We start from the raw sequence: 19309 nt of genomic DNA, 5'->3' as shown, positions 1-19309 counted from the left end.
TGACGCGGGGTGGGGAGCAGGCAACGTACCTCCCCCCTACGCCGGAAACTGTCGCGGCTCGGCTGACTGGCTGCAACGCCGTGAACGGACTGCTCAAGATAAACTGAAACTTAGTAAAATCACCAGTGTTTAATAAAAGATGTAGCAGCCCAGCCCTTCTCTCCCCCCCCCCCATCTCTGCGAGGCGGAGGGAACGTGCGGCTGAGTGACGGGGCTGCGCTCAGTGGCGTCACCAGGCGAACTCATTAGAACCCTCGATAGAAGGCAGGTTCAGGAACAACGCCGATGCAGCAACGCGATAGGCTGGCCGGACATCGCCCCGCCCCCTCGCCGTCCCGGAAGCGGCGCTCCCGCATCCAGGAAGTGACGTCACCCGCCCCCCGGCCCGGAACCTCCCCCTCCTGGTGATGGAGGAAGAGGAGGTTGCGGTGGGGAAGATGAAGCAGTTCCACGGCGGCGTCAGCGTGGGGGTCGGCGGCGGCGCCGGGGGAGCAGGGCTGGATCCGGAGCGCTGCCGCTTCCCTTACTGCGTGGTGTGGACGCCCATTCCCGTGCTCACGTGAGTCTCCGCCCCCTTCTCGGGACGCCGCGTCGGATCCCCCCCTCCCTGCCCCGCTCAGCCTAGCCTACCCCGCAGGGCTGTTAGGAAGGGGAAATGGTTTTTTGGGGGGTGGGGTGGGGGGACGACACGGGCAGTCTTGCAACACTTGCTCTGGGTCTCGCCTACCTCACAGGGCTGTTGTGACGGTAAGATACGGGCTGTTCTTTTGGAAGGAAGCGGGGCTCGAAGTATTGTTGTTTACGGATTGCCCATTAACGAAGAAAGTTCTCTGGGCCGCTCACAAAATAAAACGGAAGGTCGAAATAATGATTTAAGCTTAAATGTGTAAAAGACACAAAGGTAGGACCAGGAATTATTGAAGCAATAGCTCCAGTTTTAACGAGGACGAGATAGTGGGGGAGAAGAGGGGGGAAACAGCAGCAGCAGAGACAAAAGATGTCCCTCTCTGCATTTTCCTAAACACTTTTCTTCAGGGGCAAAATCAAACTTCAGAAGCAGGTCAGGTTGTTGGGTCATATATAAGACTGTGCTTATTAGAAAATTGTGCTGTATCAAGTAGTTAAGTAGAGCATTGGGATCTGTTCATTTTTTAAATGTTCCCCCTTGTGAAGTAATTTAAAACAAAAGAAAAAGTTTAAAACGTGGTGCGATTTATTTTTTTATTTTTTTGTCTACACAGCTGGTACTGTTGCATGGGTCCGTTTCCCACCCCCCACCCCGGGTTTGTTCTAGTAATTTTGTTTCTCCATTGTGGACAGAATCTTTTTTTCCTTTCCTGCTTACAAAAAATAGTACATGGGGGGTTCACCTTGGTGCACTTCAGATGAACAGTAGGTTCAGAACAGAAAGACATAAAATAAATGTGTGTACAGAGGTAGATAGGTCTGGATTTTTAGGATTCAGCTAATCACGAAAATAATGAATATTCCTTAAAACCCATCTGAGTATTCCATCCTCATAGCTCTATAACTGCCACCTTAAAAAGAGCATAATTTCATCTTTATCATAATAGCAGATGAAGCTGAAACATTTTGCAACAGAAATTTAAAAAAACCCTTCTTGTTAATCACAGCAAAGACACTTCTGACTTTTGCATAGCTTGAATGTAGAAAGATAAGAGTCACATTTGTTGCTCCACCCATTTTGTTGCCTCTGGCGCCAGCCTCGCCTAGTGTGTAGAAAGTTCCCTGCCAGAGAGAGTGGACCTTGGACTGAGAAAGGTTCTCCACCCCTGATGTAGGAGTTCTGTGGTCAGATCTTTGAATGGAGGCTTTAAAGAAGCCATGGTGAACCCCAGATTGTAGTGCCGGAGAAAGAGATATTCAACATTTTCTCCCTGCTGGTCTCATTTTCCTGACCTAAATGTCAGATGCTCACACCCACCCACAAAATTGCTGCTACTCTTGTATGGGGAAATCTAGTATTATCTGTCCCCCCCCCCTTCTGTGGAGCAAATAGGAGCAGGGTGTTGATGTCGGTTTAGATTGGGAAAGTGTCTATGGGGAAAGAGTTAAACACCTGCCCTTGGAGCCAGTGCCCTAATTAAAATCAGTGCTCCACACAGCCGCTTTGAGTTAAAGAAAAGCTTTGTGATCTTATCACAGGTAACTAAGAGTGTATTTATTGCATTAAGATGGAAGCTGGTCTCAATAACCTTTGAGGTTTCTCCCAGCTCTATGATCTCCCATGTTGTGTCTCTTTGGGCCTTAATGTGGCAGGCTTTGGTGCCTAGACCTAATGGACCCTGGGGTTTAAAAACACAAGCATGCTTTAGGTATACAGAAATTTTATTTGTCCAGTATTGCAGGTATTTACATAACTCAGAAATTGTTTTGAAAGCCTGAAGGACAAAAGAAGAAAATGTTCCTTGACTCTTACAGGTCAGACAAAAAATCCTAAACTTTCTGACCAGGTGTGGGAACCTATGGTCCTCCAGATGCTGCTGAACTACAACTCCCAACAAACATGGCCAATGGTCAGGGATGATGGGAGTTGTAGTTCAGCAACATTTGGATAGCCACAGGTTCCCTATTCCTGTTCTAGATCCTTGCACCTCTTCCTTGGTTTCATGCAATCTTCTAGGGCAAACCTCGGGGGCTCCCTGGCCATAAAGCTTGTGTGTCTGCTGCAGAGGGTGTCAACTTCTTCAGCTGGTACTGACAGCGTTCTGTAGATTGGCATGTGGGGTATGATGCAGTCCTAACCATATCTACTCAGAAGTAAGTCCCATTTAATTCAGTGGGCCAGCCTTACTTCCAAGTAAGTGGGATTAGAGTTGCAGCCTTAGTTAAAAGGTAAAGGGACCCCTGACCATTAGGTCCAGTCGTGACCGACTCTGGGGTTGCAGCGCTCATCTCGCTTTATTGGCTGAGGGAGCCAGCGTACAGCTTCTGGGTCATGTGGCCAGCATGACTAAGCCGCTTCTGGTGAAGCAGAGCAGCGCACGGAAACACCATTTACCTTTCCACCGGAGCAGTACCTATTTATCTACTTGCACTTTATGTGCTTTCGAACTGCTAGGTTGGCAGGAGCAGGGACCGAGCAACGGGAGCTCACCCCATCGCGGCGATTCGAACCACCAACCTTCTGATCGGCAAGCCCTAGGATCTGTGGTTTAACCCACTGCGCCACCTGCATCCCTGCAGCCTTAGTTATCTTCTGGCAAATATCCTTGATGGTTTTAAAGACCATGGACTCTGCCCAACTGTTGCTGTACTTTGGGTGGGATTCAATTGCATACCACCATATTAGGTTACACCATTAGGCTGCTCCTGTGAAATGAATTCATGTTTCCCAAAGACTGGTGGGAATAAAGCTCCAACTTTCTTCTTCTAGGATGCTTCCAGACTTGCTATTTTTCAAGTGAGATTCAATCTCATACTGGCAGATCAGTTGATTGGGAGGCATTGCAGGAGAAACCCACCTCCCCAAAAGATCAAACTTAATGGAGAAACACACTGGAAAGTGTATGGTGACACTTGCTTTGGCACAACATTGTCTAACCTCCCCAAAACAAATCAGGATGAATATTCAATAAATGAATTGTCTGCAACTGCCCCTAGGTTACAAAGGCTTTCTTCCACCAGATCACCTGGAGATGATTCCTACTTATCTACTTGTGGCCTGGAAAGTAGTTGTTTAGAAGCATGAGTGTAGCCTGTTCAGGAGGAATACATATAGTCTACAACCATTCAGAGCACAGGGAACTTGAAACAGGAAAAAGACTAAATATCCCATCTGATTTGTGCCCAGGTTAGGTCCTGCTGGCTTTGATGGACTGTCAGAATTGTCGCTGTCTCTCACCCTGTTCAGTCCTGTCGCCTTGGGCAGCCACTGCAGCATCTTTTTAGCAACTTACCTTCAAGGACAAAAACTATGCCCCCTGATACTTCCTTTTCTTCTTTTGGTAGATGGCTGTTCCCCATTATTGGTCACATGGGCATTTGTACCTCAGCTGGAGTCATCCGGGACTTTGCAGGGCCATACTATGTCTCGGTAAGTAGAAGCTTGTTCCTGTGGCTTTGTTGGCAACCACTGAGTCGTGGCCAGTGCTGCTGTTCCACTATCGCAGCAGTACTTTTGCTTTCTCCTCTTCTCAGCAGCTGCACCCCTGCACACCTTCAAAATCTGCTCCGGGGGGTTGGAGGACCCTCCAGAGACGATTCTGAGGGCACGTGGGGAGGGGAATTCCTAGTTGCCTATGATAACCTGGCAAGTGGTTAAATAACAAGACTGAGTTGAGATTCATCCAGGTGGTCATGTAAAGAATAAGACTGCGCTCTCCACCACCGGTTGCTCCTTCCTCTTGTACACGAAACCTGGAGGCTATAACAGTGCAATCCTATACTTCTCTACTCAAAAGCAAGTTCTCTTGAGTTCAGTGGGACTTATTCTCAGCTAAGTGTGTATAGATTTCCAGGGTTACTTTCCTTTTCCTTCCAGTAGCTCCAAAGAGCTCTGAAAATTCATGTTTGGTTACTAGTTTCAGAATGTTCTGAAGCAGACAGATGCACAAACCTCTTGGCCTCTCTCTATCTCTTGAGAGATAATAAGCATTGAAGAAGACAATCCTGTTCCAAGTGTCCCAGCAAATTTAGGAAAAGAAAACATGAAGGGGGACTGGTGGTGGGAGAGAGAGAGGGGGGTGCAGTAGCTAATTTGTCTGACTTATGTGTCAGCAATCTTTCAAACTGGAGTAAGTCTTTTGGCATCAAGCACATCCAAACATCTATTCTATTGACTAGAACAGAATGGTGTGTGTTTTTCAAGTCAATCTTCAACAAGGGGAGGGGCCCTTGTAGGGAAGGTTTCTGTGGGCGTTAACAGCCCCTGTTGTAATTCCTCAGAACCCAAGATTATGTATTTAGTGATATGAATTATTCTATGCTACTCAGGAAATGAAGTGTGCTTATTATTTTCCCTCCTGCTCTCTCTACTAGGAGGACAACATGGCTTTTGGGAGGCCTGTAAAGTAAGTGCTGTTTTCTCTCCGCCCTCTCCTCTTACTTGCAAATAAACTGTATCCACAGAAAAGCTGAGCAATGCATGTCATATTTTAGCTATTAAGGCAGACTAAAAATTCAGATTGCAGCAGAGAACTGGGACTTGTGCTTCTCAGTGAGGAGCATAACATGAAATCTCTCCTTAAGCAGAAAACCTGCAGCCGTCTGAGGTTCCAGTGTAATAATAATATTTCTGCTGCTTTGAGAATAGACGGAATGTAATCTATTGGTGCCCACAGACTAAGACAAAAAGCTGCTGAAACTTCTGAAAGAACAGAATCCTTTTGGGAGATTCCAAATCTGTAATCCTTATGGGGAAGACAACTATCCGACCTCTTTAAAGCTACCCCCCCTTTTTGCCCAGATCTAAGCATAAGGAGCAGGAAGGGCTAGAAGATGCAGATCCCCAATACATTGGGAATCCTCTTTGGGAACCATCTTATTTCCGGCTTCTGAAATTCCACCCATGCACATTCTATATTGTGTGTGCAGCAGTAAGGGCTGGAAACAAGTTTAAGTAGGGAAAGGGTTTCTCAGGATGTTAAATGGTGCATCCAGTTCTAATTTCTGCACTTCCATTACCTAAGCACAAGTAATGGCTGATGAATGCACACACAGCATAAGCACACATACACACAGCCTTGCTTTCAGAATTTCTGGATCTAAATTTGCAGAGATGTCATTTGAAAATCCTACTAGCGACAGAATTTATTAGAAAGGAGAATGTTGTTGGGGGGGGGAGCAGGTTGTTGAAAACAAACATGAACTGGCATCTTTAGTTCTCTTCTCTCCCTCTCCCCCCGCTTTTCCCAGATACTGGAAGCTGGATCCCAGCAAAGTGTATTCCTGTGGCCCTAATGCTTGGGATACTGCGGTGCACGACGCCTCTGAGGAGTACAAGCACCGTATGGTGAGGTGACTTCAGTACTCAAATCGGCAGGGTCACATGCACCCAGAATTGGTTTGGGGCTGGGAGGGCAGAGTAAGGCTCTTGCTGCTGATCAAGAAACCTTTTGGAAACACAAGCTTGCTTGCCAGCTGCTGAAGATAAACAAGGAGTTGTTTTAGATGAGCCCTTCTAACTGTGAAAACCCTACATCGCAGACCGGCAACCTGTGGTCTTCTCAGATGTTTTCACACTCCAACTCCCATAAGCCCCAGCTAGTTGTTTTAGATTGTTTCTAATATTGTTCTTAATGCTGTAGCCTGCCCTGGGACCTTAGGCTGAAGGGTGGGTAATGAATATGTATTTAATAATAAAAGTATCGTCAGCAGTGTGCTTTTTACCATTTCAGCACAACCTCTGCTGTGACAACTGCCACTCTCACGTAGCCCTGGCCTTAAACCTCATGCGATATGACAACAGCACTTCCTGGAATATGGTCAAACTTTGCTTCCTCTCCCTTCTATACGGAAAGTACGTAAGGTGAGTAGAAAGCTTGACTGTTGCTGTGAATACTGTGGCGTGCAGAGGTGCAGACTTCGATCAAGGGCCTTGATCTCCACCAAGCTTCTGCAGTATGTAGCAGTCTGGTGACCGGTTATGCTTATTGGGATTATTCGGCTCATAGAATCTGATGGTGCTTGCAACATTAAGCCCTTCTGGACGGCAGGTTTGGTCCCGGGGTCAACAGCAAGCCCTTGTGATGAGTGGCCAACTTTATGGACTGGAAGTTGGTGGCTGTGGGCAAAACCTGCTGGGAACTTCACTTGCGCAGTTGAAAAAGCACAGCCAAGTATGCATACACACAAAAGCTCACACCAATAACAAACTTAGTTGGTCTCTCAGGTGCTACTGGAAGGAAATTTTTTTATTATTATTCTGTTTCGACTATGGCAGACCAATGTGGCTACCTACCTGTAGCCAGTTAATGTATTTTCTCCAGCTATTCTTTTCTAAAGCACAGCTTGGAAACTGAGCTTTCCTGTGCTGGAAAAAACCCCCTGAGTTACCTGGTATTTATGCAGATTTAAGTAGGGCTGAGCTTAAATTGCACACAAACACTTTCACCACCTTGTACACAGGTTGGAAATAGCCACCCTCCCACCCTAATCCTGGGAACTGTAGATTACCGTTCACAGAGCCAAACCCTGGACAGGCTCCCAAGATTCTTTGGGGAAAGCTGCGTGCTTTGAATGTATGGCACAACCTTCCTTAACAGGCTTAAGTAAAGCCGAGATGACTGGCACAGCTTGTTTTCCCTCCTGTGCTTCCAGTTTCTAAACAACCCTCTCCAGTTTCTGCCCCATCTCCTTCATGGTCCCACCTGCCTCTTACTCGCCCTGCTCCCTCTCTTGTTCTCTAAATCTCTCTTTCTCTCCCTTGCAGCATAGGGGGCTTTGTGAAGACCTGGCTTCCTTTCATCCTCTTTTTGGGGATTATCCTGATAGTCAGCCTGACTCTTCACTTGCGATGATGGACGGCGCCAGCGTTCTCCCCTCTTTGGAAGTCAAGTCTTGAAAACTCTGGCTCTCCGAGCCCAGGAAGGCTGTGGAAGTGAGCTGCGTGGCCCAGAAACCCGCAGAAAAGAAGTGCTGCATAATAACAACTCTTCCTTTATCCTGGTGGACTTTCTTTTCTTCCCTCCCCCCCCCCTTTTCTTCCTCATAATTCTTCCCTTCAAACATCAAGGGAAAGGGGGGAACCACCGCATCTTGCTTCTCGCCAAAGGTCTCTTCGGGTTCAAAGTTTCTGCGTAGGGATGCACGACCTGGACTTGGATTTGTAGGTGGTGTGGCGAGGACTTTGGGCACGTCGCAGTAGGCGCCGGGGCTGGTTGTAAGCTTCCCCAGTCTCTTGCAGAAAGCTTCTCGATGGCACTTTATGAGGAATGATAGTAGTGGATGCTGTGGGTTGGAGTTGGAGGGGTTTGGTTTTTAAACCTGCTTGCGCTGGTAAATGGGGTTTGTGGCATTCTTGGTCGTAACAGTGTTCCTATGGCAGGGTACCGCAGCGATTGGCAGCCTGAAATGACAGCCTCGTTGCTCAGGAGAGCTGGGGTTGCCTTCAGTCTTCACTTCTGCAGATAGGACTTTTTACCATAGCGTGGAGGTTGTGTCCTCTTCTCCTTTGCACAAGAAGTGCATTTTTTTGTTTGCTTTTAATTTGGTGCTCCTCAGAAATGCCATTGTTCTGAAAGCAGCTGATTTCTCTAAACCACGCCCCCCCCAGGTCCCACCAACCTAAGTGATATTTGGTGCAGTCGCTTCATAAAACCAGTTCCCAAAGATTTTTTGCGCACGTGTGTGTGATAGAAGCAGAGTGTTCTACCCACTGATGGTTAAACTCTATGGCTTATAACGTAGTTCTGCACAACACTGTGCCTTGAAAGACTCTAGGAGCAAAACTCGCCCCAGGGAGATGCCTGATCTAACCCAGCGAAGCTGGAAGTCCTACCAGTATGAAGTCTGTTCTGAAGGGAAGAGAACCATGCATTCAAGAGCCAAGTTCTCTCGTACTGCTTTCCAGGTAACCTGAAAACAGGGCAGTCTTCAGCAACCTGGTGACCACGTTAGGTTTTGCACTGCAGCTCCCATCAGTCACAGCTAGCACATACTGCCCGGGACTGATGGGAGTGGTAGTCAAAATAACTGGAGGGCACCAGGTTGGCGAAGGCTGCACTAGAAAACTGTGTGCCGCCCACTTAATTTTGGCCTTGGCCCATGTAGCAATGAAAAGCGCAGTCTTCCTCCTCCTCTTTTTAACCGAAGGGGACAGAAAGTGCTTCACCGCTCTCTGCTGCATGCCACCCCCTCCCACCCTCTCCTCCCCATGCTAATCTCCACCCTTTCCAGTCGTCTTTTGCACACTCCCTAGAGTGCCAAGTACTTTGCACTGTGCAAAGGAGCAGCGTGTTGTCTTCCCCTTAAAACACCTGCGTCCGAGCAGGTCCTCTTGGGTGTCGGACTCTTGCCATTTCAACCATGAATAACGGCAGCTGTAGAAAGCCGATCAATAAGCTCTAGGCTGATTGGAGATCAAAGGTCTTAGATCAAAGGGAATGCGTGTGGTGGCCCATCCCGCTGCCCCTCTGCCGCTTCGCTTACACTCCCACCCAGCGGGGATTCTAGTTCTGAGGGAAATAATAGACCAGATCCACTGAATAGAGAGACTCTATCCCTCCCTCCCTGCTCTCGCGCGTGTGTGTGTGTTGGAGTGGGGGGAATCTTGCAGTGGTTTGCCAAAAAGAAAAAAAGAGCTCCAGGAAACCCAAGCAACTCACAGACCTGGCGCTCAAAGCCTACTTCCTTTCTACAGTAGCAGTAGCCTCAACTGGTCTTTTGAGTCAATTAAAAAGTGCTTTGCTGACATGATGCAACTATACAAGCTTTGCCACATATTAAAGTTGGCAATAGATGCAGGAGGAGCAAAGATGCCAGAAACTCCCATCACTCCTCTCCCTCCTCCCCTCTCTCGCTCCCTTTCCCCCCCTTGCATTCTCATAATATTTCTACATTCTTGAACAGCCTGCTTAGCGGTGAAGAGAGGTGACCAATTGAGAAGACAGTGGGACTTCTCCGATGCACCCCAGAAGTCAAATGTGCTAACCTACTAAAGGCAGGGAAGTTACGAATCTGGGTTTTGAATCCCACTCCAAAGGATTTCCTTGTTGCAGCTAAGGGATGGGAATGGTGGGCATCAATAACAGATTCGAAGCAACTGCCCTCTCCCATCCTGCAGGTCTTCTGTGGTGAGTTTTTAAGTGGTTGCTGATTATCTAGCTCTGCCCCTTATGACAAAGCCACCACTTTACTCCACTGTGGACCTGAATTTCAGCCCTGCCTTTGTTTACCATACTGCTGAAAAAAACTGAAACTGTTGTCATGGCCATGGCAGTGGGTGGGAATGTGGGTTTAGTGGAAGAAATAAATTTGTGACATCCTCACCACAAGCCCGTATATCACGCAAGCCACGACCCCGCAGAATGAATTGGCCCTCCTCTTTTCAGCACTTGTTTATTTGCCACTCATTTTTGAATGTTGTGCTGCCCACTTAACGCTGCCTCTTTAGGGCAAGGGTGTGAGTTACAACCTTCCTCTAAGGGGAAGCACTTCCGCGCAGGGATTTTCGACACCCGTGTCACTCACTCATAGGGTGCAGCACAGAGGGTTTATTGGTGTGCGTGTATGCGCTAGCATACAGCTTTGCCTCCCATTTCTTTCCAGAAATGTGTTGGTTGTAGGGACAGTGAGAAACCTGTGGTTTAGAGGTCATTGTATGCCACTGTCTCTGCATGCATTCTGCATTCCCATCGGCTAGATGTCTTCAGAGATTTGGTTAGGTGCCAAGGTTCATCTCAAAGGTGTCATTGTTTATTTGGTACCTACCCCGTCGAGGCTTTCTGGGGTTCTTGCTTTTTTGTTTTGTTACATTCCAGCCTCTTCATTTTCCTTTCTTCTCTGGAAGCTTCATTGATGTGCCACTTGGGGTTCCCCCTCTCTCCCCTCCCCCCTTTCCCCTCCTTTGCTGATGATTAGCCAGATGGGCCTCTGTCCTGTGAGTCGTTTCTCCAGGGGGTGCTGGATTCCTTTGTATATACTGAACTCTGCTGCTGTGATTTCATAATCCCGATGATGGTGAAAAATAAATGCATTTCTGTGTATGTCTCCAAGCAGTGGTGGCTTCATTGTTCAGGCTGCCTCTTTCCCTCCCTCCAGCTGTCGGGGAGGAGAGAAGGGCTTGTGTTCAGAATTGATGAGAGCTCAGCGGCTGCATGGCTATGATCAAACTCGCTGTAGAGAAATTAATGTTTACTCCCCCCCCCAAATAAGGTGGATTCTCATGATGAGCATATTTAAATTCTATATTTCTGTAACATTTTTGAGGGGAAGGTAAGGTTACCATCTTGTTTTTATCTCTTCTGTTTTTGAAAGCAGAATAGTTTACATGGGCATTTCTAGTGGATATCCAAACCAAGAACTGATTAGGTTCACATCCACTTAACAGTCCCTCCAAAAATGGTGTTCTATTGCAGGTGTATTCTACAACATTATTACTATTATCACATATTGTTACGTACTACCAACCCTTCATCCCAAGGTCTTGGTTAAAAACAACTAAAAATTACAAAAGCAAGGTGGGTCGTAAAAATATACATCTCACATCTCCAAAGCCCGGGTGGACAGACGTGTCTTAGTTAAGGATTGTGCACGTATTACTGCTTACTCTGGTGTTGGTGCACTGCTGTTCAAAGCCATGTACACATGACACTAGCCACAAACCCTATGTACCCTGTAGTTTCTTGAGAAATGCTCCCGTTTGGTGCTCAAACCAGCTTCCATCTGATTCAAAAACAGAACCTGCTGTTAGGCTGAGGCATTTTAGACCCGAGTCAGCCATTGCACATGCTCAGATGACAGCTTCATTGAATAGGACTTTGGGATGGGAGCTTGCAGGTGTGGGGAAGCAACTCAGGTACAGCAACTTGACACACGAAATGCAGCACATGGGGCGGGGGGGGGATTATCTCACTGTGGGGAGTGTGAACAGAAGCCCATTGATGGGGCAGGGGGAGATGACCCCATTTTCAGTGGGCTTACGTTTTCCATTGGAATGTGCTTTCAGGAAATATGGGCAGGTACCCCTTGACCCTGTCAGGGGCTTGTTTTGTATGCATGAATCAAGTGGAACCTGCAACACTGGAGGATTTCGCCAAGGTTTAAGCCAGCCCAAGCAATTGTTACCCCCCCACGTTCCAGTGCATTTTCCTATAACTTTTCTAAGTCAGGGGTGGGGGAACAGATTAATTGCACAAGAATGCCAGTCACTTCAATTGCACAGCCAGAACTTGCCAGCACATGCTTGAATTCCACCTGCAAATTAGGAACAGTCTAGAAGTGCCCTCAGGAATTTCCCATCTTATGGTTGCTTCCTACTGTGCAGAAGATGTGTGTGTGGAAAGGAAAGGTGAGGGGTCCTTCATATGTGGCTGGGTAGAGGCAGAAATTCTGTTCACTTCTCATTTTAGTATGAAGCTACATACGTTGCACCTTCTGAAACAAAATTTACCTCTCCACATTTGCATTTACTTGAATTTGGCAATGCAGTTCAACCTACCAAAAATATACATATATTGGGGAAAAGTTTCAATCTAAAAAGCACACATGAGTAAAAATAGCTTACAAACATTGTATCAGGGGAGAGTTGCTTGCAAAAAATATATATACAAAATACAGGTGGAATTGCATTGAAAAATGTTTGCTGTGGAAAATGTGCTAAAATGCTGGTGTGTTTTCTATAAAGACAAGAAAAAAGTATTTACCAGCAAAAGGATGCAGATGTGGAGAACTGAAATTAACACTGGGGAAAATGAGAGCCTGAAATTGACAAGAACGGTCCATCCTTGCTAGCAGCTTTTCTGGGTAACCTGCAAAGCTGCCTTGATCTTCAGTTGCTCGCTCTCTACTTGCATTTATTGGTTTAGATGTCAAGGGGCCCCCTGTCCATGGAGACCTCACACTGGCAGGATGGCTAAGCTAAGCACTGACATTGCCCCTAATTAAAAGCAGGTTGCTTTTAGTTGGCTGGCTTCATCCCTGAAACCCTGCAGTTTCCCTTTATTAAAGTCCCTCTCAACCACTGCCTCCTTGGACTAGCAGTTCACACACTTTGCTGCTGTTTCCACCTCCACTGTCACAGCCTTGATTGATTACAAAGTCTGTGTCCCGGCTGACATTTGGGTTATTAGATCACGACTGCATGCTTTTGATGCAAATTGGACAAGTCATGGGAGCAAGGAGGCTTGAGTTCAGATCATGACACAAGATCAGCCTCGTCATGTGTTATTTCTTTTCATTTATTCAATTTTTAAAACAAGATTTAGTAGCCACTTGATCAAAAAACAAAACCACGTGCTCAAGCAGTCTGCACAAAACCATGTAAAATATCTGAAAGAAAACGCTCTGGAAATCAAGTTTGAAGGCAAACAGACATCATGAACATTTATTAAAGTATAGAGAAAAGCAATGGTTTTAAAAGCAGGTCTCATCTGCACCATACATTTTTAAAGTAATATGCCACTTTAAATAATCCTGGCTTCCTACAAAGAATCCTGGGAGCTGCATCTTGTTAAGCATGCTGAGAGTTGTTAAGAAGACCCAAACAGTGGTACCTTGGTTCTCAAACTTAATCCATACCGGGAGTCCGTTCGACTCCTGAAACCGTTCAAAAACCAAGGACCTTCCTGCACTCAAGTGGAAGCCATGTCGGATATTTGGCTTCCGAAAAACGTTCGCAAACCAGAACACTTGCTTCTGGGTTTGCGGCGTTTGGGAGCTAAAATGTACAAGTACCAAGGCATTTGAAAACCAAGGCACAACGGCATTCCTCTCAGAGGGCCACGATTCCCAGAGTGCTTTAACCACTAGTCCCTCCTCCCAAGAAACTCAGAATTTTAGCTTTCAATAGGTCTACTTAGAACAAAATTTAGTTGCAGGACACCCATTCTAATTTTTTTGGAGCACGGTTGTGTAGAACTCCATCCCCATCCCTAGAGGTCTAGCCAGCTCCCTCCTTGCATAATATTTAGAATATGTTGTTAAAATTATCTTAAATCTTTAGTTTTTGTTTTGAAGTTTTCCTCTCTGCTGTTGCCTACATTTTTGACTCTTATTCTGCACTTGGTTTAACTTACTGTGTTTGATTTGCTTTTATTGTATTTTAATTATTTTCTTGTGAGGGGCTTTGGTGTCTGTTTAAGGGCTAGTGAGTGGCATTATCAGTGATGTTATAAATAAAGGTTAAGAAACTGGGACATGGTAATAGGAACGTAAGACGTTGCCTCATACTAAGTTGGAACAGTGGCCTATCTAGCTCAGTATTGCCTGCACTGACTGGCAGAATCTCTCCAAGGTTTCAGACTTGGGAGATGCTGGGGATTGAACCTGGGACACTGTGCATGCCCAACAGATGCTTCACCACTGAACTATGGCTCCTCCCCTAATAACCACTGCAGTTAGCTGAATTCTGCACACAAGATGCTTAGGTATTTTTTTCAAGTTTTGAAGGCACAGGAACTAGATTACACCTTAAGGTTTCTAATAAATCAATCACAATTTCTTCCCCCTTAACAGGACATGGGCTGCATACATGCTGAGCCTCTTGGGACTTGCCAATCAGAAGGTTGGTGGTTCGAATCTGCACAACGGGGTGAGCTCCCGTTGCTCTGTCCCAGCTCCTGCCAGCCTAGCAGTTTGAAAGCATGCCAGTGCAAGTAGATAAATAGGTACCACTGTGGTGGGAAGGTAAACAGCGTTTCTGTGCGCTCTGGCACTCGTCACGGTCCTCTGTGCGCCAGTAGCTGTTTAGTCCTGCTGGCTACATGACCCGGAAAACTGTCTGTGGACAAACACCGGCTCCCTTGGCCTGATAGCGAGATAAGCGCCACAACCCCATAGTTGCCTTTGACTAGGCGTAACCGTCCAGGGGTCCTTTACCTTTACCTGCATACATTTAAAGAAGCACCGCCACCCCAAGTATTCTGGGAACTGTAGTTACCTTTCACAGAGCTACAATTCCCAGCAAACCTAACAAAATACAGTTCCCAGAATTTTTTGATATTTTTTTTTCTTGGTGGGGGGGAGGAGGGGGTACACAGCCATGAACCTGATTATCCGTTTCTGTACTTCCCCTCTCGTCTTCATCTCACCAAGGTGACATTCTCTGGAATCTTGCCTTCATGTTCTCAAACTCTGTTTCTTGCCAAAAGCTTTTTGGCACTCAGATTTCAGCTGATGCCAGCATAAGACCTGGAGAGATCAGGAGTAAACAAGTAAAATAAGTTGATGGGAGGAGAGTTCTCCTTCTTTTCCTCCCCCAAGAAATTTTCCCTGACCCAAACCCCATTCTACATTCAGGGTGGCCCCCTGGTGTCCTACTTTTTGGAGAACCAGCCTCTGTTTGGTAGACTGTCAGGTCCAACGCTGGTTAAGAATGCTAAGAAAGGAGAGGAGCCTTGAAGTTGCCCATCCAGTTTGCATTACCCAGACAGCATGTCATACACATCACCTGATCACAGTCCTTCCCACCATGATAAGGGAATTGCAATTTAAATTATAGTAAAGGATTTCTAAAATTGCATGTATGCATAGAAATTAGCACACCGAAACTTAATGCAAACAAGTCCCTTCTCTTTTGGAGCCAATGCATAAGCAGCCCTCCTAACCCTAAATCCTGCAGAGAGGCTCTTTGGGGGTCTTATGGGGCAGCGGAAAGGAAGAGACAAGAACATTAAAAAAATGCATTTATCTTAAGTTTATTTGATTTGATTTATATATCTGCGATGCACAGGTCATCAGTTTAGCCCACAGTTGTAGTGTGTTATTGAAGAACCAAAGAAAGAAATGTATTGCTGATTTATTCCTCAGGTTAGATCAGTATTTCCCAAACTTTGGTCTCTAGCTGTTTTTGGACTACAGCTTCCATCATCCCTAGATAGCAGGATCAGTGGTCAGGAATGATGGGAATTGTATTCCGAAAACAGCGGGAGACCCCAGTTTGGTAAATCCTGCGTTAGATAGAGATGATTTAGCTACAATGTTGTATATTTTATGTCAGAGATGGGAGAACCTTTTTGGTCTGGAAGACTAGAGCCTTATTTGCCCCCATATCCGTGGGGCAACTTGACAGATGGGTGCAACAGCCCACCTATCAATCACCTGGTATTATGACATCAGATGATGGGTGGGTTGTCCTTTCTTACCTCTCAAAGCCCCTTGCACAGATCTTCCCAAGTGCCCAGCAACCAGTTGGCTGCCACGCATTTGGAAAGAGCTGCACAAAGTGCTTTGCAAGCCCAGTGTGCTCAGTACCACCCAAGGGCAGGCCATGGGGATCAGCTGCATGACTGAGTTTGTCGCTACTTGCTCGACACCTGGTGTCAGGTGTAGAGCAGGTGGCCATAGCTTGGGGGAACTCTTAGGGCTCACCTAACTTTCCCTTGACCTGTCTGTTGTTTTTTTTCCCCAAGGCTCCCACTAGTAAGAGCAATAAGAAAACCAATATAAAGTTACAATAGAACATGCCATATAAACAATTTTAAAGTCATAAAGCATGCAAAACACAACTGCAGTTGCAGCATGAGTAAGGACAATCAGCCGGTATGTTCCCCAAAAGGCCCTCTAAAATAACCAAGTTTTCACCGCTTACCTTTAAGCAAAGGGCATAAAACATGTCACTTGCCATAAATCTGTGTCAGTCCATGAACATGAATGGGCCCACCAATCCCAGATGCCCTTCGGCAGGCTCCACCTGGCAGCCTTTCTACTTGCATCTGGTGGGGGGGCAGCCCACACTGCCAGCTTCCTCTTGCTTAGGCTCCATCTCACCCTCATAGGACCCTGCAGGAGGAAGGTGAGGGCAAAATTAGAATTGCCTCTGGCACCACCTACTGTTGCCCTCCCTGCCTTCCACCTTAACCAGTTCCAATGGCCCTTACTTCTGAGTAGGTATACCTAGACTTGGTCAGCTTGGCTGAAATCCTGTGCACACTTACCTGGGATTAAGTCCTGTTGGGCTCAGTGGGCCTTAGGTAAAGGGACCCTTGACTTTTAGGTCCAGTCGCGGACGACTCTGGGGTTGCGGCGCTCATCTCGCTTTACTGGCCGAGGGAGCCAGCGTACAGCTTCCGGGTCATGTGGCCAGCATGACTAAGCTGCTTCTGGCGAACCAGAGCAGCGCACGGAAACGCCGTTTACCTTCCCGCCAGAGCGGTACCTATTTATCTACTTGCGGTTTTATGTGCTGTTGAACTGCTAGGTGGGCAGGGGCTGGGACCAAGCAATGGGAGCTCACCCCGTCGCGGGGATTTGAACTGCCAACCTTCTGATCGGCAAGCCTAGGCTCTGTGGTTTAGACCACAGTGCCACCCGCGTCCCAATCAGTGGGCCTTACATCCGAGTAAATATGCATCAGGTTGGACTGCCTGCCTGCCATCCCTTGCAGGCTTGCTTGGGCATAAGGCCTGTTGGTTGGACACAAAGGGCTTTAACTTCCACATAAAGAAACAGGGACCGGAGCTTCCTCCTCCTGCATCAGATCAGATTCCTTTGCTGCTGCCAGAATAGGGCTGGGGAGAGAAGGAAAGGAAAGAAACCCTGTCATTATTACCAACACAGCATTAACATTCCTTGTCTTAAGCAGAATTCTTTGCCTCTTGGGGGAGAAAGGAAAGGAAACAACCCGCCCAGCAGGAAAGCCTGTGAAAGTGAGGGATGGTTGTGGAGGAAGGCAGGCATGCCTCAGCAGGGGTCAGCTGCTAGGCATCCTTTGAAGTGGGGTTGGAGGGGAGGGCGATGTCACAGCTGGATGGAAAGGGGGGGTTGCCTTTCTCATCCTGTTAACATGCTGCAGCATCAAAGGCCTTCTTGGTGAAATGGTATCAAATTGCACTTAAGCTTGTGCGCATTAGGAACTTCTGAAATGACAGCAGCAGGCGCTGCCTTGCTCCCCTCCTAGCCCAGCCCGAAGCTTGATGCACTAACAGCTTCCGCTGGCTTTTGCACAGCAACCTGGATCCTGGAACCTTAGCTCACAGACACTGAAAACGCTTTTGGGGAAGCTCAGAGACCATCTAGTCCAGAGGCAGACGGGCTTCAGGCTTGAGAATTCTACTGTTTCTCTCTTTACTGGAAGCCTGAGGCCCACCAGTTTGTAGATCGGGGGGGGGGGGGATTTTGATACCAGGGTTTTGTTTCTGATGTTGTATGCACACCATCCATTTAAAATACATTTAAAACACCTTACCCGTTGCCATCAAGAATTATTCAAACTGTAGCTCACACTGCATAGAGCACCCTTAATAAACTACAGTTCCCAGGGGTTCTTAGCTGTGTGTGCTTTAAATGGATGGTGCACAGAGGCAGCATAATGGTCAGAACTGAGATCACAGTCCACACACACACTGAAAAAATAACTCTAGGTATCCTTTTTCTCCCTCGCTGGCTCCTGCTGCCTTCATTTGAGCACTGCGTTGGAGGGCGAGGGTTTTTTTGCCCTTGTTAAACAACAGGGAGTGTGAAATTCTTGCCGGTCTACGTGGAAATCATCCAAAGATCCACCACCGGACTTCTGGTCTACCTTCTGCCCACCCATTTCTGCTAGTCCAGCATCCTGATCAGTGCATCAAATCTCTTTCTATATTCTCCACTTTACCCTAGTTTGAAGGTATGGGGAACGTCAGGACTGGGGACTGAATGCGGCCCTCCATTTCTCTCTGCCTGGCCTTCAGGCCACACCCCTCACAGTTCCCACTCTGCACCCACCTCTAGTCATTTTACGTGGCTGGGATATGACCATGAACTGTGTGCTAATACCTCTTACTTGCCTGGATGGAAGATGGGGAATGATCTGACTGAGTCTGCAGCCCCTAGAAGAAAGAAAGAAATGTGGCCCTCAGGCTGAAGAGGGATGCAGACTAGCAAGGATAGTCAGAGTCGGTTTTCCAACTTTAAAAATAAATAAATCACAGGCCCCTTTCCAAAGCCTTTAACAGATCCTGGCACACACAAATTTAGCAGGGTGGATGTGTTACTGGCATGAAGTTCAGTGGCGTGGAAGGCTTCGCCTCATTAATCAACCCTTTCATTTTAGTTTTTTCAAGATTGCTCCCGAAAGTGGCTTCCAGCATATTGAATGAACAAACAGAAGCAATAAATGTAACCATTCTATCCAAAGCATATTTTAAAACAATTTTACAAATAGCAAATGCCCTGTGTGTTTTGCTGTGTGTGGTGGCAGGTCAAGGTAAGTGATGGATTTTATATTTTAAAAAAAGGATCCCCCCCACTGCAAAAAACGATTCTTTCTTTTTTCTAAAATAATCATCATGGGTTTCTTTTTCCCAGCAACTCTAGGTGTAATCTGAAACTTCCATAACTCCTAGTTGAGTCTAATCCAATTAAGTCTGTAATCTCCTCCTATACGCCTTTTAAGACTCTGACTAAATGCAGACTTTGTGGCTGCTTGATCAAGCCAGTATTTTTCTATCTGCCGCCCCCACCCATGGCTTTGCTTAAACTGATGAAAAGTTCTGGAGAACTCAAAAGCTAGCTAATTAATTGACTTCTATCTATCCTGCACGTCCTCCCTTAAGGAACCCAGGGAAGCAAACAGATATACAATTTAAAAACAGAAACAAAGCAAAAACAACAAACCATTTTAAAACAGACTAAAACATAAAAAATTACAATTAAAAGTATCTAAAAACAAATACGGTTAGAAACATTCCTGTAGCCAATGATCTCAAGG

The 19309-nt window shown here is 46.6% G+C and overlaps 1 protein-coding gene across 1 annotated transcript; it reads left to right on the top strand.

The window, feature by feature from the left end:
• Positions 1–40: 40 nt before the first annotated feature.
• Positions 41–10676, top strand: TMEM222 (transmembrane protein 222). Its single transcript, XM_083626608.1, has 6 exons — positions 41–559; positions 3973–4057; positions 5002–5033; positions 5878–5974; positions 6360–6490; positions 7394–10676. Exons 1-6 carry the CDS (start codon positions 408–410, stop codon positions 7479–7481), a joined length of 585 nt encoding a protein of 194 aa, XP_083482734.1. The 5' UTR covers positions 41–407; the 3' UTR covers positions 7482–10676.
• Positions 10677–19309: the final 8633 nt, after the last annotated feature.

This window comes from Podarcis filfolensis (genome assembly GCF_964270895.1).
Source record: "Podarcis filfolensis genome assembly, chromosome: 8".
Classification (NCBI taxonomy): Eukaryota; Metazoa; Chordata; class Lepidosauria; order Squamata; family Lacertidae; genus Podarcis; species Podarcis filfolensis.
This window is presented reverse-complemented; position numbering and strand designations above follow the sequence as displayed.